Source organism: Stigmatopora argus, chromosome 10 (assembly GCF_051989625.1).
Source record: "Stigmatopora argus isolate UIUO_Sarg chromosome 10, RoL_Sarg_1.0, whole genome shotgun sequence".
NCBI classification, from domain to species: Eukaryota; Metazoa; Chordata; class Actinopteri; order Syngnathiformes; family Syngnathidae; genus Stigmatopora; species Stigmatopora argus.
The window spans coordinates 16,891,346-16,914,526 of record NC_135396.1 but is presented as its reverse complement, the minus strand read 5'-3'; the positions used below and the strand labels follow the sequence as shown (position 1 = coordinate 16,914,526).

At 39.1% G+C, this 23,181-nt stretch overlaps 1 protein-coding gene across 8 annotated transcripts; it reads right to left on the bottom strand.

Annotated features, from left to right (window-relative positions):
* Nucleotides 1-120: 120 nt before the first annotated feature.
* On the bottom strand, nt 121-21,658 carry nlrx1 (NLR family member X1). 8 transcript variants are annotated; one of them, XM_077611093.1, is made up of 13 exons: nt 21,539-21,619; nt 21,124-21,163; nt 19,060-19,172; nt 18,687-18,776; nt 17,148-17,538; nt 14,960-15,191; nt 12,327-13,494; nt 10,636-10,819; nt 9,846-9,941; nt 6,284-6,370; nt 4,992-5,243; nt 4,707-4,914; nt 121-1,439 (listed from the first exon to the last, which is right to left on the bottom strand). In XM_077611093.1, the coding sequence occupies exons 2-13, from the start codon at nt 21,141-21,143 to the stop codon at nt 1,290-1,292; spliced, it is 2,991 nt and encodes a 996-aa protein (XP_077467219.1). In that variant the 5' UTR covers nt 21,144-21,163; nt 21,539-21,619; the 3' UTR covers nt 121-1,289. The 8 variants fall into 8 exon arrangements, with proteins under 8 accessions (XP_077467219.1, XP_077467220.1, XP_077467218.1 ...); XM_077611094.1 differs by lacking the exon at nt 21,539-21,619 and adding an exon at nt 21,377-21,531; XM_077611092.1 differs by lacking the exon at nt 21,124-21,163 and having other exon boundaries at nt 21,539-21,658.
* Nucleotides 21,659-23,181: the final 1,523 nt, after the last annotated feature.

Genomic DNA, 23,181 nt, shown 5'->3' with positions numbered 1-23,181 from the left:
TCCTAGTGAGCCAGTAAGGAGCATGTGTGCTCTTTGGTTGTGCTTTTAATGTCTTTAAGCTCATGAGATGTTTGCAGAGTGAACAGGTCAGTTGTTGTTCATTTTGAGCCTGCTATGAAGGATGAACAGCTGCTTTTGTTTAGTATTCTTATGAAAATCTTTATTTTCAATCATAAGGAAAAATTGTTCATGCCATAAAATTCAAAAAGTAAAATTGAAATTCCACAGACTGCCTTGTTTTTTTCTCCTAATGGCAAAGACACACGTAACACGAGTGCATTGTGAATCATTGGAGTTACAAGTTCTGACAAATGATTCGTCTTGTGCGACTTCAGCGTGGCAATCATCTCCAAAAGGACCAACATTGCACAACATGCAAGTGAGACTTCAGCATGACACATGTTGGAATTACTGACTGTAAAACACAAGTAAAAGGACCCAGACACAAAGATAAACTTATTTTCATTACGCTGTACCTTTTCAATAGTTTCCAAAACTACAATATTTCAATTAATGTAAAAACATGATAATAACATTTGATACGCTTATTTTTTTTACATTTTATATCGGTTATGCGTCAATCGCATTCATTCGGGGAATACTCCGGAAATGGGACAAGGGTACTCCTAAAATGGGGTCGACGCAGATTGGCAGCTCTAGAAAATGTTGTTTCTGGATATGAAAAAAATTCAACTTACGAAATCTCAGAATTTCAAACATCCTTTTCTTCTCTATTTTACTTTGAAATTGTCATCATAGAGGTGCTCTCTCATTGGGTATCCCCCAACACTCCGGTGGCCTCCTATTGGCTAGAAAGGATTTACGTCTCCATGATGCCAGACCTGAGGTTAGCGTACTGTAGGTGGACGCCAGAGCCAGCTAGGTATTGGCATTCTCATGTAAAATGTGTCTATTTACAAAACATTTAAGTTATGAAAACACTTCTGGAACCAATTAATTTTGTTAGAAGAGGCATTACTGTAACATACAATTGAAATGCATTTTTTTGCTATGTGGCCAAAAATATCACTTCCTCAGACTCACAGCAGCATATTCACAAAATATTTTTAACAATATACACACGAATTTAAAATAGATAAATGATAATCCATATTACGAATAAATGTAAATATTACAAAGTCAATTTATATAAGACATAGTAAATATTTAAGCGACCTTTGCACACTATCAGCTAAATTGTAGTGACACGCACACACCCATCTGTAATTGCAATGGTGACTTTCAAAGTGCATTATGAATTTTAAGTATAATTATTGAGTTCATTGCAATTACTTCTTGGCTGATGCAGAAGAATGTGGCGTGTTGTTCTCCAACATCCGTAGTGTTTGCCGCACACCTTTCTCCACTCTTCGGAAGTGAAGCTTTTTCAAGAAACTTTGCTGCTGTTGACGTCCCCACTCCAGATCCCTGAGGAACACCTGTACAGGCGGGTACTATATGACTGTCAAAGACACCTCACAATCACCTTATTAACAGTATTGTTTTCGTCAACGATGACAAAACTTTTTGATTAATACTGAAACCTTGTTGAGTTTTTGCTGATTAAATTTGTCATAGCATAACATAACTCTAACGTCTGCCTCAACACAATGTCGCTAATCAAACAACCCAACCATATTGTAAATTTAAATCACTAACATGTGGCAGTGGGCTCTTAAATACCACATTTTCCAGACTCGTTATTTTTTTTGATAGTTTGGTCGGTTGGAATTTATACTGCAGTGCGACTTGAAATTATTCACACAATATATCATTCCACCTGTTGTTACTGTGAAATAATCTTGCGTAAACAAAAAGAATGTTTCAATACGTGTCATAGCCTTCAATCTGTGTCACAGCCTTCAACCCGTGTCACAGCCTTCAATCCGTGTCACAGCCTTCAATCCGTGTCACAGCCTTCATCCGTATCACAGCCTTCAGCCATGTCACAGCCCTGCATCTTTGTCATAGAGACTTTGTCTGTCACGCAATCTTGCCCTAATAACATTATTGATGCACAAAGGGGAGTCGGAGAGCGGAAACAGTCGAAGATTGACCGGAGTCTTACACAGAGTAACTCTGTTTGTTCTCTCTCCGTACTCCCCTTCTGCAGAAGCGTCAAAATCTCACTCATCTGTCTTGGTGTGCTTTCTTGTGTTCGACCTTGTTGAATGATCATCGTGGACCGGACAGTTACACTGAACCGCCAGAGGGCGCTCTAGGCCCGTGTTGACAATTTATATTGGCGGTGGATGACATACCTACCGTATTTCCTCGCATATAAGCCGCTTTTGTTGGACAAAAAAATGATGACTGAATACAGCGTACGGCTTATATGCGCGTAAAAAGTCGACAGGCACGAAACTGCAAGTTGACAACGCCATAACACCATGATGCAGAACAATGCTGCCAATACAATCATTTATTTCAAAATAGAAGATTAACAGAGAAACAGTAAACAAAATTGATTTTGACGTTTATGAATGAAATTCATGAAAAAAACTCCCTTGTCTGTCAATGCTTGCTTGGAGTGTGGCCATCTTACCTAGGATGGGGCGCCGCCATCTTACCTAGGGCGTTGCTGTCTTATGTAGTTAAACGTGCTCTGAGTGGCCAGACGCGAGTAGCCTTGATTATGAAATAAAACGAAATGATTTTTTTTTCATTTTATTTCTTGTTCGAAATTGACAACTATTTCAGTAATATGAACCATTGAAGGAATTTAGATATTTTCACATTAGAAGCAATGTGGCTGCCACAACATGTAATTTCTGTCATTAGAATCATCATGATAGACTTATTTCTTTTTATAAATTGAATAATTTGATGTTTTGCATTTACAAAGACAGGCATGTTAACTTCTATATGATATTGACCCTAATAATGTGCTTTTGATTCATACAGTATCTCAGAAATACCACGTGTGATGATTTTTCTTAAGATTTTCCCCTCAAAGTAACACATTTGTACTCCTTATTAAAACCATGAATATGGAGGTAAAAATTGTGAATCAGGGCGGCTTTCAAGCGAGAAATTGTAATATTCAACAATTTTAAGGGTGCGGCTTATGTGCACATGCGGCTTATATGTGCTTCAGTGCTATGTCTGAATCAATTCAACCCTCAAAAACTATTTAATGGCTATAAAACCATATAAAAAGCATCAATAATAACCTCATACAATTTAAATATTATTTACGAATATAGCCATATTTTACTCACCAAAAATCTTTTTTATCTGTACACTAAATCCATCCTCCTTTCTTTTCTCCTTCTTTTCTATCGCCATCGAAGCTAATGCTGAAAGTCGAGCCTGTCCTGTCGTATTTCTGGCATACATTTTTATTCGATTTAGTGCTGAAAATGTTCGTTCCCGGTTGTGACAGGCTTGCTTGCTTCGGAGTTGTCCGACCTTTCTTAATGATGTCCAGCTTTGCTTGAAAAGTCCGTCTTGAAAATGTCTTTGACAGTAAATCTGCAAACAAATCCATTTCTTCTCCTCCTTCAGCCATTGCGGGTTGACAAAACCGCTATTAAATCAACACAATAAATTTGCTTGTGCAGCTTGATCCAGACACAGTTGTTAGCTCTGGTTAGTCCACTATCTCTCTATCACTAGCCAATTATAGTTGGTGAAAGCGATGACGTATCCCTACGCCTGTGAGAAGGCCTTGGTGTCTGAAGCTCACCTGTTGCTTCCTGGCTTTGAGTGGCTCTGAGCATTGTGGGGTCCTTCCATCAGTCAGCCAGTGGCTGCAGCTGTATCTAAAGCGCAGATATCCCAAACCATGCCAGCTATGCAAATGTGACCATTTACATAATGTGTATATGTACATAGTGTGCTAGTTGACACATTTACACCATCGACGATGTCAACTAGTCGGGACAGCTGTGCACAAATGTAAACAAATTTTGGTTTGACAGACACAAAGAAAGATTGACTGTTATGGCCAACTTCTAGAGTTCAGAGGTGCTGATTACCTCATGTGGTGTGACATATTCACTACAAGTCCAGTGTTTTGGAAATCTTATGACCACAATGCAGTCTTGTGCGTCAGAATTCCTGTTTGTCGTGAGGGTCTAGTGTGGCTTGTCCTACGTGTTTCTACTACTTGTAACTGAATATTATCCAATAGTGTTACATCATTAGCAGCGTAGAATGAGAGTGCAGATGTTGATAGTTTGTGACACGTTCGTTCATTGTGCCTGGGGATCGGGATGCACACTTATTTCTCACGGTCCTGCAGAACAGCGAACTGGGCCCTCCTAATAGTATGACCACTCATCCGTCTAAAGACACACTCCAACTTCATGAAACCATATCTTTTAATCTGACACTCTCATCATCAGGATTGACCCCAAAAATGTGTTTGAGTTTGACATAAGTCTGGTCTTAGCTGAGGCAATGGAAGCTTAAATACAGAGGTGACAGGCAGTGAACCAATATCATGTTTGGGAACCCTAAATCCCCTGTTGCATTATCATTGCCAGATGGCATTGCAGATCATTTTTCATTGACCTCTACCAGATAAAATCTGACACTACAAGCATTAACTGTCATCCAGGAGTTGGGTAGAAAATTGGGAATGGAAAAGTTCAACATTGGACAAAAGTAATTTCAGCAGCACAGTCATATATTAGAATGAAAGGAAAACTTCAGCTCATGCAAAATTCCTTCCATCAGAAACAATGTTAGCAATAGGTTACCTTAAGCTGGTGTTTCAAACGATCTCGGTCCCAGGATGAGGCATTCTCACGAATGACACTGAGAATAGGATGCCAGTCCTCTGACAGATCAGAACCCTCAGTGACGGAAGCAAGGACTCTGACTCGTCGCCCACTGCCGCGGCTCTTGGGAATGCCTCGGACATACAAGGACTGCTTGCCGACATCACTCAAGGGGTTCAGGTACAAACTAAGCAAATAGATAAGAAAGAATTTTGGCAACATCAAAAATGTTCACTTGAACTAACAAAATTATACACCTCTTACTGAACAATGTCAATGCTGGGATGTTCCCTGCAAGCATCTACAAGTCCCAGGGCAGCATTGTCTCCAATGTTATTATAAGCAACATTGAGCTCCTGGAGGCCAGTATGCTGCTGAAGTCTCTCAACCAACTCAAGGGCCCCTTGGTCCCCCAAGCTGGTGTGCATCAGGGACAGATGCCTCAGGGACTGGTTTTCTGGAAGGGCCTCGAGAAGAAGAGAGGCTCCAGAGTCTAGTAGTCGGTTGTCACAAAGTCTGTATGCAAGATATTTCTGTAATTTAATTCATTCTTGGTGACATATTGAGCCACTTATGTCATGCTGGACTATTGTACTGTATATTTTATTGGTGAGAAATTTGTGACTAACTGCTGTACCATGAAAACAATCACCACACCACCACTACCAACAGTTTATTTGACTTTTTTTAAAACTATTTTATCCACCGTTACTCGCATATAAGCCGCTTTTGTCAGACAAAAAAATGATGACTGAATCGAGGGTAGGGCTTATATGCGCATAAAAACACAACATGCACGAAACTGCAAGTTGACGACGATGCCATGATGACATTACGACAAAATTCCGCAAGACAATGCTGCTGATTATTTCAAAATAAAGAATAGACAAAAAGATAAAACACAAAACAAAATGTATTTTGACATCTATGAATATAATTCAAGGAAAAAATAAACCGTATCTTGCATAAAACGTGAAAAAAATCACGTTCCAATACCTGCTCGATTGTACATTTGTGATTATGAAATAAAACAAAATTCCGCTATGATTTTTTTTCAACAAAAAAAATCTAGATATTTCGACATTAGAAGCAATTTGGCCACCACATATTAAACTTTTGGTAAGAAAATTGTAATTTATGTCATTAAAAAGCATCAGGTTCTCATCAAGATAGACATTTCTTTTTTCAAATTGAATAATTTAATATTTTGCATTTACAAAGACAGGCATATTAACTTATGATTCGATATATACAACTTATGATACCTAATAATATGCTTTCGATTCATACAGTATCTCAGAAATACCACGTGTGATGATTTTTCTTAAGATTTTCCCTTCAAAGTAAGACATTTGTACTCCCTATTAAAACCATAAATATGGAGGTGAAAATTGAGACTCAAGGGGCGGCTTATATGCAAGAAATTGTAAAATTCAACATTTTTAAGGCAATTTTAGGGGTTCGGCTTATAAGCGCAGGTGGCTTATAGGCGCAGGTGGCTTATATGCGAGTAAATATGTTAAGTCAAGAAAAATGTTGTTAAAGGGTTGTCTTACAGCAGTACTCTAACACAACTTTTGGAGTCTTTTAGTAGATCTCTCAGGAGGATGCAGGAGTCGGGAGCAAGGTTATTGAACTGTAGGCTGTAGGAGAACAACAGAGACAGGCAAAGGCAAAAATCACAACACACAGCATATCCATGCTTATTGTTTAAAAAAATTGTTTTGTTCCACTAAAAATGAACCACAGACACTGAAATTAACAATGTCTTCTTTGTTTCACCTTATTTTTGAGAGCTCTAAATATTACTGACTTTTGTCATTCAATTGTTATTCACTAAAGTTTGTGTTAGTCTTTATGTAAGGAAGTTGGATGTTGTCACAATGAAACCTTCATTCCAAATTGAGGTTTAGTACATTTTAAAGGGAAAGAAAACACCTAGAATACAGTAAATTACCATTAGATAAAAAACTACTTAAAATATTCAAGGAAAGTATTCACTTTCAAATTTCTTCAGATAATGCAAAAATATTGTTAGAACAGAAAACAATGACATTACTTATGAGTGCAGCCATTTTGTGAAATCAGTTAAACCCACGTATATACTACATACATACTGCAGTCGTTGTGGGCAACGTGGGGTCGATTCCTACTCAGGGACGGTGTGTGAATGGTTGTCTGTTTCTATGTTTGCTCTACGACTGACCGGTGGCCAATTTAAGGTGTAGTCTATCTTTTGCCTGAAGTCAGCTGAGATGAGCTGCAGCACCCCGTGACCCTGACAAGGATGAACATGAAGCCTGAGCGATATCTCGTTTGTACTGCGATCTAAACAGGCGCAATACTCACATTGCAGGATGTGCATGATCTTATTAGAGGTTGGGAACATACTGTTCGCAAGATATATCAGGGTCTTACGCGCATCAGGCTCTCCGCTGACAACATCTTATGGCTGCCTCACCTGACAGCTGCTCATTAGGTGATACACTAATCTTGGAAACTTCAAACGTGGGACAATGATATGCTTTTATTCAGCACCCAATGTCGATGATGGGATGGGAGATAAGCTCAGCTGCCACCCTCCAAACTCAATCCTGAGCGACATCCCTGCCTCTCCCCCACCAACATATCAAATCAAATTTTAAAAAGGCTTAGCGAAAGTTAACCCACGACTGATACACGTTTAAACATAGTCCCTATGACTGATACACGTTTAAACATAGTCCCTATGACTGATACATGTTTAAACATAGTCCCCTATGTTTAAACGTGTATCAGTCGTGGGTTAACTTCCGCTAAGCATTTTTAAAATTTGATTTCACTTTCAAACCAGATCAAGTTGAAAAATTGATCGTTCTGGCTAAAAACCTGTGACTTTGATCTGTCATATTAATGTTTCTTCTTAAGAGATAAAAGCTTGAAACATGAGGTTAGATAGTTGTTTTGGTTGTTGCACTTTACAGGTCATCAACTACATCATGGGTGTCAAACCGATTCCGCCGAGGGCCGCAGTGGGTCCTGGTCTTTGATCCAACCGATCCAGTGCCGACATTTTAACCAATCAGTTGTCTTCCAAAATAAGTAACACCTGACTTTAATTAACTGATTACACTTGCAAAAGGTATCCTCTTGTTGAGTTGGAATGAAAACCTGCACCCACTGCAGCCCTTTGAGGACCGGTTTGACACCCCTGAACTACATCATACATTTTTATTGGACCCTTGTAAAATAACCTACTTGGACTACTGATTTAAACCTGTTCGGAAATCTTATTTGGCTATAAATTTAATGATTTTCATACATTTAATATGTTTTTAATGAGGACAATATTGTTTAAATTAGTCTAAACAAAGTGTTTCCCAACCCTTTTTCTCATTGAAAAATTCCAAGGCCAACCACTACCCTCTGAGAATTTTAACATTTTGAAACTGTAAAACTATTAACTGCCGTATTTCCACACCTATAGGGCATACCGACTGAAAAGCCACAGTCTCATTTGGGGGTGCAATTTCTGTAGTTTGCCAATACAAAAGGTGCTTTGGCTCAATGGGCGAAACAAATGGTAGTGAGAGCTTGACACATTCGCTAGCAGAACATATGTTTTAAAATGGCAACAGGGGCAAAACTGGGTGTGTTCTATTGGCGTAATGTGTATTTGCGGTAATATAAGTCAAAGCATTTAAACATCTACAAATCCGTCAAAGTTCCTATCTGACATAAAGATTTTGGCCAAGTGGGGGAGTTCGCCATCCAACAATGCTGGGCTCCATCTCACTGTTAGAGACAGAGTTGTCGCCGTGGGGTTTCGTAATAGTGATTCCAGCTTTGACGAAAGCTCAAACTATAATGCTCGCCGACACTTTGGGGCGGGCATCGACAATCCATTCTAAATCGTCACGTCCAGTCTCTGTAGGTAACTATGTTTGCCATCCGACATCCATCACTCCACTTTGAGGACCGGACTTGGCCACCCTTGGGCTAAAATGACACTGAAAAAATGTATGTCCACAGGTACAGACGCTCCCCTACTTACGAACATTCAACTTACGAACAACGGTACATACGAACATGTCTGCAAATTGCGTTTAAGTCCAAAAATGTTCGCAAGTCCAATTTTGTATTTCGCGCCTTTTTCGGAGTAGTACTTCTTTCCGCCGCTAATACCGACGCCTGGCGCTGTGAGAGCTCAGCTCACCCAGCATCTACCTTCTTCTTCGTTGCAATGCGGAAGTGCGTGAATGTATCTCCAGTGTGCAAAGAACCTTTTTCATTTGTATCATTAAATATCTCATGCATCCAATATTGAATATGGTTGGTAAAAAGCTAAAGGCTTCTATTGAGGGAGTTGCAAGGAAGAGGCAAGCCATTTCATTTGAAACGAGTGGCAATAATAATGAAGCTTGATGCGCGTGAGAGTGGTGAGCGTTTCACGGGCATTGAATCGTTCGACCGTCAGTACCATTTATAAACAGAAAGATCGAGCAGCAGGACCCAAATATTGAACGTTGCACAAAGTTTGCAAATCAATTGAATGATGCCATACAGTGCTACCGCATCATTTATGATGAAAAAAAGAAGAAAACTGCAATCGTCATTAGGTTGCTTCTTTTGGCCAGTTTCTAATACATAAATCTCTCTCTCTCTCTACAGTACTGTACATATTCTCTCCATTTTATTAAATGTTTTTTTTCAGTACAAACCAATGTGTGTTACTTATACAAGCCTTAAACATACAAATGCACTTATATAAACCTTCAATATACTTATATCGGCCTTAAACATAAATTATAATACAAAATATAGCACTGAATCAACTTACAAACAAATTCAACTTATGAACAATTGCTTGGAACCAATTGCGTTCGTAAGTAGGGGAGTGTCTGTATTGTCTTTCCCTTTAAAACGAGATTAAGCTAGTAAGTTATTTTAAGGCCCTATAATATCTGGGTTATTAAAATTTACCAGCAAAGAGAAATTAATATTTGTTCCAATAGATTATGCACCCACAAAAGTGGAGGGAAAAAGCAACATTCTCATTCCCTGAAATCAATCAAGACCTTCACAGCAAACAACTGGGATTTTTTTTTTTTTTTTTTAAAGGTTCTGCATTTGCCTCACTTGAGGTTGCGAGTGTGTCTGAAGGCAGGTGACAACATCTGAAGCATGTCTCTGGTAAGGAGACACGAGGAAAGATCCAACTCTTCCAGTTGGTAACTACAACGAGAGAAGAAGAGGAAATTTGGTATGTCTCAATCCATGCCAGTCTGTCATACATGTCCTTCTCAACATAAAATGGAACACTTTTTTTTATGGTTCCATATTTTCAAAGAATGTAAACTATGCCAAAAGATTTTAAGATTTTGATGTGGCAGCAATATGTTTCTGTATTCAAGTAAAAATTGAAATAATTATCATGCAAGACAATGGATGATGCCACACATTGGAGCTATGACAGTTATCACTATGAAGTTAGAAAAAACAATTGCTGAATCATGGTTAAACGGAAGATTTGTGAGCGTGATGAGTTAACCTTCAAAAGCAATAATATCCTCCTGACTACCAGAAAAAAATGTTGTCAAATCACATTTATTTTGAAATTCCCCAATCTATGTGAAGTAATTGTAATACTGCATAAGCAATTTTGTATTATTGGAAAGCTCTGAATGTCCACTATAGAGCACAAAATTAATGCAATTGGATGCACTGGGTGCGAGGTATTTAGGTTGACAAATGTCCTCGACAGAAGACAAATTTGAACTACAGGTAGTCAGGAGGATATAATGTTATAAAATTACATACAGGCAATAGCTAATAATTTTAATTTGAAGATACATTTATATAGTAAACAGGATGAGTGTTAAACAAAGTCAAGAAAAAGTGCTTTGTATTTGAGAGCACAGTCCCTTACCTTGGAGGGGCGCAGGAAAGCACAGAACTCAACACGAAGCATTTGAGGGGAGTCATTCGTACATTGTGGAGACAGATGCTTCTAATTGAGGCCAGGACCTCCGCAGTTAGGCGAGGATTTTGAAACTCATACAGAAGAACCAACAGATCCATTAACTCCTCTGGCGGCTGTGGCTTATTAATTTCTAATAAAGAAAATGTAGAAATACCATTAATCCTTTATATCATTGTGATAAAATCATTCTAATTATTCGTACATGTGTATTGTTAAGTACAGTATCTAAGAATCAAAGAGAATTGAAATATACATGAACTGGGTCTTACTCTTGAATATTGAGTGCCTTCACTGTCATTATAAAAATAGAATGGGATTTAAACATCACCTTAAGGTGAAAAAATAAATAATCGGTAGTCAACCTTGATATGTAGTCAACATGAATAACTAGTCACATAAATAAGTAGTCAGGTACAAAAAAAGTCACTCATTTTTATATTACAGTTTATCAGAAATAAATTTGTTTTATGTTTACTTGTAAGTCAGGGGTAGGTAATCCATATTTGTTGTACCATCTTTTGTGGCACGGTTTTCAGAGATAAAACAAATATGAATTTGGATTGCATTATTTACTCGCATATAAGCCACCCGCGCGTAAAGTCGCACCCTTAAAATAGCCTTGAAATGGTTGAATTTCACAATTTCTCGCGTATAAGCCGCCCCGCTGATTCCAAATTTTCACCTCCATATTCATGGTTTTAATAGGGAGTACAAATTTGTTACTTTGAAGGGAAAATCTTAAGAAAACCCATCACAAGTCGTATTTCTGAGATACTGTATGAATTAAAAACATTATTAAGGTCAATATAATAAGTAAGTTAATATTCCTGTCTTTGTAAATGCAAAATATATAATTATTCAATTTGAAAAAAGAAATAAGTCTATCTTGATGAGAACCTGATGCTTTCTAATTACAGAAATTACTATTTTCTTACCAGAAGTCTAAGATGCTGTGGCAGCCATATTGCTTCTATTGTCAAAAAATCTCAATTCTTTCGATGGTTCAAATTACTCCATTAGTTGTCACTTTCGAACAAGAAATAAAATGAAGAAAATCAAAGAGGAATTTTATTTCAAAATTAAGGCTACTCGCGTCTGGCCAGTCAGAGCACGTTTAACTAGCTTTAGACGGCAGCACCCTAGGTAAGATGGTTGCCCCGGGACCTAGATAAGATGGCTGTACCCTGAGCGAGCAATGACGGGAATGTGAGATTTTTCACGTTTTATGCAAGCTACATGTTTTTTACTTGAATTTCATTCATAGACGTTAAAATAAATTTTGTTTAGCGTTTTATCTGTTTATTTCTTCTCTATTTTGAAATAAATGACCATATCGGCTGCATTCGCTTGCGTCATTATATCACGGCGCCATTGCGTTGTGACGTCATCGCGTCATGGCGTCGTCAACTTGCGGTTTCGTGCATGTCGTGTTTTTATGCGCAGATAAGCACCCCCGATTCAGTCATAATTTTTTTTGTCCAACAAAAGTGGCTTATATGCGAGTAAATAGAGTATAAATGTATGCGCACGCACACACATAGACAACAGGTTGCATTAAACTATTGGAAAATATCTACAATGCAGTCCAAATACAAATGAAATGTTAATATTAATACAGAACGCAGGAAGGATGTTACCTCTAACAAGGTATTTCCGAAGTGCTCGTGTGATCTGAGCCACAGTGTCACTCTGGATGTTACAGCCAAGATTCTTTAGAAGGACTCGGTTGCTGTAATGCAAGAGTCCACCCATAAAGATTGGGTACAGTTCAAAAGGCAGTGCCTGAATCTGCTGTTTTGATGGAGGACCATGCACTCCCAGAAGGTTTTTCTCAACCTGGTCCAAAACATCCTCATTGTAGCTATCTTCCTTGCGAAATAGCTCAGCTGCAATCGTCCTTGCAAGATTGCCCTTGTTTCGAGTACTGATTTTCTCATAAAACTTTGGAAAAAGCTTGATTAGGTTGAAGAATGCAAAGATTCTGAGTGGGATGAATTTGGAAAATATATTAACAATGGCACTGACATCCTCAGTTGCCTGTCCAATGGCTACAGATACCTGCTTTGTCAGCTTTTCCAGAGCTGATTTATTCTCTCCTAGAACCACATAGAGCGCCGCCATGTATTCCTGCATGGCTGGAACAGCAAATACATACCGCCTCTCATCATCTTCACAAAGTTCTGTGGGTAAATGTTTACAACTTTCAACGCAGGGAGCCAGAAAAAAGTCTAGTACATCAGTTCTGAAGACAGCGAGCTGACGCAATTCCTCATCAGTCTTGGTCTTTCCTCCAATCCACTGCTCTAGCTCCTGTTCTGAGAATGAGGTGCGTTTGTATGTCACACCATCATAGGCAAGTTTGCCAACTGTGCTGACAACATACAACATTAAAGTACTATGTATATCCTGATTGGGCACACTTGCTCCAGTAGCTTTGCCCAGTACCTCCCCTCCAAAGTTGAGCCTGAGAAAACTGGTATAAATGCCAGTCAAAGTGCGAATGGGTGCCTTGGCATCAGTAAAATGAAGGAAGTGCAATGTGGCACATGTGAGCCAGCAGTAAGACGGTAGGAAGCAGGCTGTTGCCAGCTGGCTTTCCCTCTGGAGATTGAGATAAAGGAGCTCTACAAGAGCTTGAGCATCATGTGTCTGCACAGTTTCCCCACTCTGCTGGAGAAGGCGACTGGTGAAGTATGCACGTTGGCGGTTCGGGTCGTTGAAGCCACAAATCTGTGCGTAGCGGCTAACATACTTTGAAGGGATGCGGTCCAAGGCAGAAAGTCTGGTGGTCACTAAAACACTGACCTGAGAAACATACAAAATACAGACAATTAAAAACCCTGACATTTGAATAAAGTGTGTTAAAACACCTCTGTTTGACACAGCATTCAGGGAATTGTACACCATACATATACTAAGAATGTGGTTGTGTTTGTTGGGAGAAATTAAAGTTGCAATAGTATTTATGGAATGCCTTCCAATTAGAAATTGTGATAATTCATGTTTAAATGACTTGGACTTTCTTATGTGAAGGACATTGAATTGACATCATAGATTGAAAGAATCATTAATTCATTCATCTTCCATAACGCTTAACCTCACAAAGGTTGCAGTGGGTACTGGAACCTATCCTAGCCAACCGCAGGGAACCAGCTCTCTCGCTCGCTCCCTCGCTTTCATAGTTTAATTTCTATTGGTGGAAAATAGTTTTTGCAACCAGATCCAGGCTGCCAAGCATGAGAACGCTAGGTTGCATGTTATCCAGCTGGATGTGGAAAATGCCTGAAGTTCTGTGCTCCACCAGCTTGTCACCTTTTAGTGGGAGTTCTTCCATAGTCCAACCTGCATCCAGTGGCTGGTGACTAGTTACTTCAGCAGTTTCCAAGTCGTCTGCACCACACATGCATCTACCACAAGCTGGCCCAACTGCAAAACGTCAATTTAAATGAGCTGTTTTATCACTCCCATCATCTTCACAGCAGCCTATGAGGTGATCGTGATGGGCGGATGGTGTAAGAAGTGAGGCCACGGTCAGGCCAAAGCCGTTCACAAATAGGCCCAAGCACTGCCAGGCTCTTAAAGAGATTTGAAGAACTCTTCAGATGGGCCAGAATGAGAATTAATCCATCTAAGTCCCCCATTTTCTCTGTCTAAAAAGGAGCCGCAAATGACCTAATCTCCTTCGCAATAGACAGAGAAAATACCCCATTGTGGGTTGAACAACCAGTCCGAAGCTTGGGAATACTGTAAACGGCCGACCTGTCTGACACACAGCTACCTGCCACTATCATCCACCAGCTCTAAGAGAAGGACTAGGAAGGGTTGACAAGAGCCACGTCCCAGGGAAGTTTAAAGTCTGGTGATTTCAAGTGACCGTTCATCAGCCACTGATATGATCCCTACATTTCTGACCACACTTCAAAAGCGTGGACATTGATCCACTAAGAAATTACTAAGACATAGCCATCACCATTATTTGGGCACACTTAGGTTCTAGTAAAAGTTTTAAAAAGATTAATTGATCAGAATAAAATGCTTCATGTACACACCCCACTCAGAATATGCTACCATGAGCTAGCCCCTTCTGATCAAAATTCTATTCTGAACGATTTCCATGTAAACATTAGCGCCTTTCCTTATTGTTCATTTCAGTTACCAATATGGGTTCAATTAATGCCCGTCTAGATTTTTGCAATAATCGCACTGTCCAACTAAAAATTACATTTTTAGCAGGCGGATATTAGTCGTGAAATTTTGCATGCTCTTTTACCTCGGGGAGAAGGTACTTGCGGAGAAGGTTGACAACAATCGCACGTGCAGGCAGTGGCTCGTTTGGATCACTGCAAAGTTCGGTGGAACCAATGCGGAAGTCAAGTTCCATCTTTTCCATGCCATTGAATATGAAGAGAATATCTTTGGCTTGGTTGCTTTCCCCACTCAGCAGGGGGTTTCTTTTCAAGTGAAGGTACTTCCTACTGATCAGGTCTCTCAAAGATGCGACCCTGTTCAATACAAATCACAAAAATGTAAAACGTTAAATTGCTTGACTGAGCTAAAGTGGACCCGTAGGTCACGGTGTGAAGAATATGGTGTTTTTTCGCCCCCTAGTTACGGAATTTTTCACGCTTTAAGGCATCAACAAGAATTTCTATCGCGCGGCCAAAAAGTTACAAAATTTAATCATGTCAGTCGGTGTGCATGCATATGACTGTGCTTGCCTCACACCTTTTTTTTCATTGTATTTTGTTGGAGTAATCATTATTATAAATGTGTTTGCAATGAATATAAAGCCTTACAATATACATGCTTACTATATTAATCAATATATTTGCTTATTAGGAATAGTAATGCTCATCCTAAATGTGTAACTATATTAAACAATATATATATGTGTTGATCGCTTTCAACGAAGACAAACGCTTACGCCAAGGTCGCTCTCCAGGACAGCTGGGTCCAGCGAGAGATACAAGTTCGCAAGGACATAAAACAATACATTAAGTTCTTGCTCCGAGGACTGAGTACTGGAAGATACACCTCAACCCTTTCCCCAGATGCGAGTTCGCAATGAAGATCGGTGAAGGACGCTTAAATTGTTGTTGGCTCAACGGATGGCTATCAATCAACTCGCATATTGTTTTTCCTTTGTGACGCTTGATATGGAATTGTTTTGTTTCTTGCTTACGCAATTGGATCGATTACTCGCATATTGTTTTAATTTGTGACGCTAGGTTGACGCTTGGTTTGCTTGATTATGGAATTGTTTTGTTTCTTGCTTACGCAAATGGAATCGATAACCTTGTAATTGTTTTGATTTGAAGCCTTAAATGGGCAGGACATAATGCCGCTCTTTAGAATAATCTTGGTCGGCCGAGCGGTCCGGATGTATTCTCTTCTTGCAAGAATTAAATGGTGAGATGTGACTATAGATGCCTTTTTTATTGAAAGCTGAATTGGAAAAACCTAAGGATAAACCTACAATTGGATGAACCTAACATATTTCTTGTTCGAAAGTGACAACTATTGAAGTAATATGAACCATCGAAAGAATTGAGATATTTTGACATTAGAAGCAATATGGCTGCCACAACATCTTAAACTTCTGGTAAGAAAATTTTAATTTCTGTAATTAGAAAGCATCAGGTTCTCATCAAGACACTTAATTCTTTTTTCAAATTTAATAATTTGATATTTTGTATTTACAAAGACAGGCATTTTAACTTGCCTTATGATATTGACCCTAATAATGTGCTTTTGATTCATAGTATCTCAGAAATACAACGTGATAATTTTTCTTAAGATTTTTCCTTCAAACTAACACGTGTACTCCCTATTAAAACCATGAATGCGGAAGTGAAAATTTGGAATCAGGGGGGCAGCTTATACGTGATAACTTGCAAAATTCAAAAATTTCAAGGCAACTTTCAGGTTGCGGCTTATACGCGCCGGCGGCTTACATGTCAGTAAATACGGTAGGTAATTTTATTTATTTTTTTATCTTGAGCTCTTTAAAATATTTAATAACTTACAGTATGATCATGTAACTGAGGTTTTGAGTAGTCTTTACATTTAACCATTTTGGCAAAAAAATACTCTTTACTAAATAATATTCATGCATGTTAAGGAGACCTACTTGGGTGTACAGTAAATATTGCTTAGGCCCATTAGCCTCATACTATCGAAGTTTCATTTATTGTGGCATCATCTTTGCAGAACAGTCGTTACTCTTAAAATTCATAAGCATTCAGCATTACTCATCCTCTTCAAGGCTACATTGTAACACATTGCTATTCATGTTGCATGACAGGAGGGGTACATTTTCACAGCGATGCCCCATACAGAGAAGCAGTTATGCTAATATGTACGCATAGCTTCGTTTTCAAAAACCCAACTCCTACGCAGTGATTGTAGCCTGAGAAAAAAAAACACAAGCTAAATAACACTCTACAAAATGGTCTTACTTTGTTAGTTCACCAAGATCCTCACAGGAAAATGGAATGACCAGTTTGAAGTTGGTCAGTGTGGTCCCTGCGCACCAATCTAAAATCAGCTTTCGGACAATTGTGCTTTTTCCTGTTCCCACAGCCCCGTACAGAAGTACATTAAGTCCTCGGTCCTGGTGGTGGTCTTCATTTGTTTCAAAAAGTTTCTCTACTGTTAAGGAGGGCACAACAGAAGCCTGGGTTTTCACAGAGGAGCTGAGAAGTCCTGCTCTTTCTTCTGGCTTCCTTTCCAGGATTAATGGATCGACATGCATCGTCTCTGTGCTAAAGTAGCCTCCAAACTGTTTCTCTTCTTGGGGAAGATGGCTGAACCAAAGGGACAGCTTCCTCTTGTGGATCTCTATGGGATCTATAAACAGTGAAAAAGGCTGTTAAAAAAACAATAATTTGGTGTAAAGTAATAGTATTCATTTTAATCTAACAAATTGATTTTAGTCTTGTATGCGGCAGCATGGTTAAAGTGTGGTAAACACATTGGCCTTACAGTTCTGTGTTCAAGGGTTTAATGCAGGGTACGAACCTTCTTGTGTTGAGTTAATATGTTATTCCCATACCTGCGTGGGTTTTTCCGGGTACTCCGATTTCCCCCCCACATTCCAAAACATGCATGCTAGGTTGAACAATCCAAATTGTGCCAAGTACGATCTTGTGCGTGAATGGAAATTACTGGTTGACGGTTCAATTCAAGCCCATGTTAGGAATCAAAATTCTTGTAAAAAAATAAAAAATTAATACATATACCGTATATATATATTTTTAAGTTTGTGTCTGAAAAACATTGCTTTGATGTTCTAATATTCCATGAGAGTGCCGTGACTGTTTAGTGGGGCTTTTCAGTAGTGAGCCATGGACACTTCCAAACTTCTTAATCCATTCTACTTTGTCACCATTACTAAGTTTAGTGCTCTATGTTTACACAGTTTTTAATGCTGGGCTCACCCATGGTGTATTCACAAGAAATTTAGAATAAAGATCCAGCCGTCAATCAGTCACATATTTACATAGGTTCTACTTAGATGTGGATCAAATCCACAGGCTAAAACGTAGAAATATCCAGATTTTTTTTTTTTTTTTTTTTAAAGTTTACAAAGAAATAAAGGACATAGGACAGCACGGTGGTAGGGTGGTTATTATGTCTGCCTCAGAGTTCTGAGATTGAGGGTTCAATCCATGCTGTGTTCTGACATTCCTGTGTGGAGTTTGCATGTTCTCTTTTTGCCTGCATGGATTTTCTCCGGATAATTTGTTTTCTTCCCACATCACAAAAACGTGCATGCTAGGCTGGTTGACCACTCTAAATCACATCGATCGCGATCCATCAGTCAATCACCAAGCTATTAATGGTAGATCGCTTGAAAGTAAGATTTGATCCAATGTGTTAATTTCCTTCGGGCATGAACAATGTCTCGTTTGTGCGGCAACATGACAATGTGCCTAGCGCAATATGCACACTTTTTGGACTCTTAACCATTATCGCGCTCATCAGGATCTTCTTACCATGTGTGGTGCCGACAGCCGTATCTACCATAAACTGCTGGAATTCGGTGACCTTTTTTGGTAATGAGACGAGTGTCAGCTGCCCTCCCTCTGAAACAAGGACCGAGCATGCACACACACTACCACGATCAATGCAAATTTGAAGATTTTAAGAGCAGCAGCACAGCTCTCTTTTGTATTGTGCCGGTGCGCTCATGCGTAAGGAGACACACAAATAAGACACTACAGTAATCCCTCGATTATCGCGGCCTGAGAAAATACTCCGCAGCCTGAGAAAATACCTGAAAACACAATAAACCAAAGGCAAGATATAGAGAGCATATTTAGTGTATGCTAACCAAGACAGATATTTTTATCATAATCTGCAGTTCACCTTGTTCTATCATGGTGGAGCAAATCCTCTTGCAGTAAATTGCAGCACCTGGGTAGAGACAAATATGTGCTCTCCTCTTCCACTTCCAAAATATGAAAAGGTGACTCATAAGTCTGCGAAAAACAGAGCCCGATCATTTTGTCAGTTCAGCAGAAAAACATTATTCATGAACTTTACAGGATGTTCAATTACACAAGATCAACTTTCTTGAATTTACAACTCCAGTTTTTGACAGTAAGTCTGATTCATTATCATTTGCTTCATTGCTTCATTCATTATTATTTGCTTCGCTGTATGCTTTAATAGCAATAAGCAGCTGCCAAGGTGTTTTTTACGGGAACACTAATTCGTATGTGTAGTAAAAGACAGTAATAGACATGGGAAGTGAACAGGCTTTCTGTGCAATGTCTATAAACTAACAAGAGAATGAGATCATTATAAATTAATGCATTATGGTTTCTCATTACTGTACAGTAATTTAGCACCTATTTCATTCATTTAATTTTAATTCAGACGATGTTGCATCAGTTGAATCTTTGGATTCAAATACGGTAAAAGCTTGACATACGAGTGGCCCAACATATGAGAAATTTGGGATACAAGTAAAATTCTGAGCAAATATTTGGATTGAGATACGAGCATACGAGACAGCCAGGTGGCCGAGACGCGAGAGCCTTCTTATGTTAACAGCGCGTCTTTCTCGCCGCATCTCCCTCGTGTAAAGATATCTACGAGAACTCGGCGAGGCTTTGCATTTTTCCGTGATTTTTTGCATTAGTCAGTGCAGAATTAAGGGAAAAACAATGGGTCCAAAGCAAGCAGGTGCAATGAATAGTGCGAAGAAAAGGCATATGATTACAATCCATATTAGGCACGAAATAATCGAAAAACATGAGCGTGGTGTACGCGTGATGGAGCTGGCTCGCCAATACGAGAGGAGCACCCAGACAAGTGGTCATGCATTATCCTATTGTGAGGACATTTGCGTGCGTCATTTTTGTAATATTTTGAAGGGAAGACAAAAGCAAACAATCCTAGATAGGTTCCTTTTAATAACTCCGGCTAAAAGTGAAGGTAGAAGCGAGGCAAAAAGAGCAAAGCCAGAAGAAGAAAAGTAAAAAAAATTAAAACAAAACTAGAATTAAGTATAGTGTGAGGTAAGATTAAAAGTCCAAAGTGTCGCTCTCTCCGCACATTCCGTGGTAAACGCTACCGTTTGTCTGTACTGAATAATGTGACATTTTAGTATTGAACATCATAACCACTAGATCAGGGGTGGGCAAACCGGTCCTCGAGGGCCGCTGTGGGCGCTGGTTTTTGTTCCAACCGATCAGGAACAGACATGTTGACTAATGAGATCTCTGTAGAAAACAAGAAGCACCTGACTGCAAACCACTGATTGCACTTATAGGACACCAGATTGGTGAAAATGTGTCTTCTTTATGGGTTGGAATGAAAACCCGCACCCACCGCGGCATAGTTTACCCACCCCTGCACTAGAGTGTTTTGTTACTCTGTTAGTACATGGTGAATTAGAACCGATTAAAAATATGTTTTTCCATTGTAAATATCCTGGTTTTTTTGTGTTTTTTCAGAAGGTGGGAACGATTTAATTTGTATTTAGGTCATTTCCGTGGGAAAAATTGATTTGAAATACGAGTAAATCGACATACGAGCTCAGTCCCGGAACGCATTAAACTTGTATCTCAAAGTATTACTTTATACTAATGTTCATGTTCAGTTCTGGGATCTCTTTCTGATACAGAATACTCAATGGTTTTATGTTACAGGACATATGCAGTCAATCATTCAGTTTAATATAGGTGAAAAATCCGTGGACTGTTAAAATATGTAAAAATTGAATAACAATACAAAGTGGAACACATCAATATTTATGCTGTTGTTCATTGTTTTGGGAGAAAAAAATAAAAATTAAAAACGTCTGTAAAAATGTCTGCAAATTTGTTTATCTGGTTAGTGAAGAGATGGCTCCCGATAGCTAAGTGCAAAGTTGTATTAATGAAACTATTCCATCTTATTTTTTTAAATAACTATTGAACTTACCGCTGCAACGAGCTGCTCATCCTTCTAGTTTGTCAAAAATCTAGTGGAAACGCAAAATTCTCATTAGCTGTAAAATAAACACTTGCTGGAAGTACAAAAGTTAAACGAAGAAATGAATGTTTGATTCCCAAAAACTGTACACCGAAACTGAAGGTTTTGGCATGTGGACTTCTAATTACCCACAGCCGTCCTCCTGTTACACGTGAGATGTTCGTTTTATGAACATGAATCCCGTAGTAGCAAGGTCACTCACCGTTTACTCTCAATACTACAGTGTATACTAAGCAAGAGTGAAATGAAACGACAATACGTATGTAATCTTACACCCAGTATAAACCAATCTTTCCGTCTGTACTTGACCGTCAACAGTGCCGTGGTTGACAAAGTGTCACTGATTTAAAGGTTTTCCTCCTACCCAGGCAGAAGACCTGACCGAAACCAGCGAAGCCCTGTCATTCTCTTCCCAAGAAGGAGGCGCCAGCACTTTACATCCGCCAACAGCCTCTTCAGAATAAAATAGAATGTCTCCGATGAAAAAAAAACGTAATTCATAACTTTATCGTGTGCATCTACTTATAATGACAAACTGTATCCGCAGCTGACATTACTATGGGTTTTATTTAGAATATGAGCACTATACTTATATTGCTTGAACGTCTATTGTTGGGAATACCACTAATTCAAACACTTACATTGATGATGACAAGTGTTTTTGGCCTCATGCAAGTCGTAGTTTAATTTACATAAAATCTCCAGTGTTTCTTTTAGTCTTTATATATGATTTAGCCTTTATGTGAAGTGAAGCAACTTTATCTTTTAAATAGATTATCAAAACAGATGCACTTTCCGAGGCGGAAGTTAAACACATCATTTAGCGAAATTATTGAATGTGATTTCAATTTCGCCTCCCGATGGTGTAGACCAGGGGTAGGGAACCTATGGGTACGTATGGCTCCCGGCTAACCTGTGAGCTAAAATATTGGGAGAAAGCTAAGTCCCGAACACACTTATAGGAGCGTCACATCGACACCGTGACATTGACATGACCTTCAGTAACATCTACTTTAAATGTCACATTAATCACATATTTAAAATTAAGTCATAATGTTGATTCAGATAGTTAGGGTTTTGGTTCAATATTCTAGTATCAATTCTTAGTTACAAATTCATTCATTCATTTTCTGAACCGAGGGGGTGGGATGCTGGCGGCTATCCCCGCTGACTTCGGGCCACAGACAGGGGACACCGTGAATCGATGGCCAGCCAATCATAGAGCACGAGGAGACAGACAACCATTCACGTCCACACTCATATCTTGGAGCAATTTAGAGTGTCCAATCAGCATACCATGCATGTTTTTGGAATGTGGGAGGAAACCGGAGTACCCGGAGAAAACCCACGCAGGCCCAGGGAGAACATGCAAACTCCACACAGGTGGACCGACCTGGATTTGAACCCAGGGACCCAGAGCTGTGAGGCCGACGTGCTAACCACTCAAACCGCCGGGCCCAGTTACAAATGTACATATATATTTCCAATACTGATACTAGTTGAAATAATTTAATATGACTTGCGTTAGGGCTTTTAGTCTTACATTATTATATATTTGCTCGCAATGAAGAACACCTTGCTTTACTTAGTTTATTAACATTAGAACATTTACTATAGTACATCTGCTTGGAACGGAGTAAATGCTTTGCTCCTTAGTTTGACCAAACAACAGGAAGGTCGAATCCTCTTGGACTGCTGGAATGTGGCAAAGAACCTTCGGCTCTACATGACCTTCATTTGTTTTGAGAGCTAAGACGTCTATTGTAACTAGGGTCTTTGACTATTGACGTCTCACTCCTGTTTCCCACCCCTCCCTTGAGAGCTGAGACGTCCATTGTAACTAGGGTCCTTGAAGCTAATAAACAGGGAAAAGCTGCGTGTGACGCCAGAACGAACCTTCTCTCTTGCAAGAAAACCCAGAAGATTGTATTGTCTCTTTATTTGTGCGTGCATTTGGGAATGCCTGTTGGTGAACCTAACAACTTGTATATTTGTAATTGAGCAAAT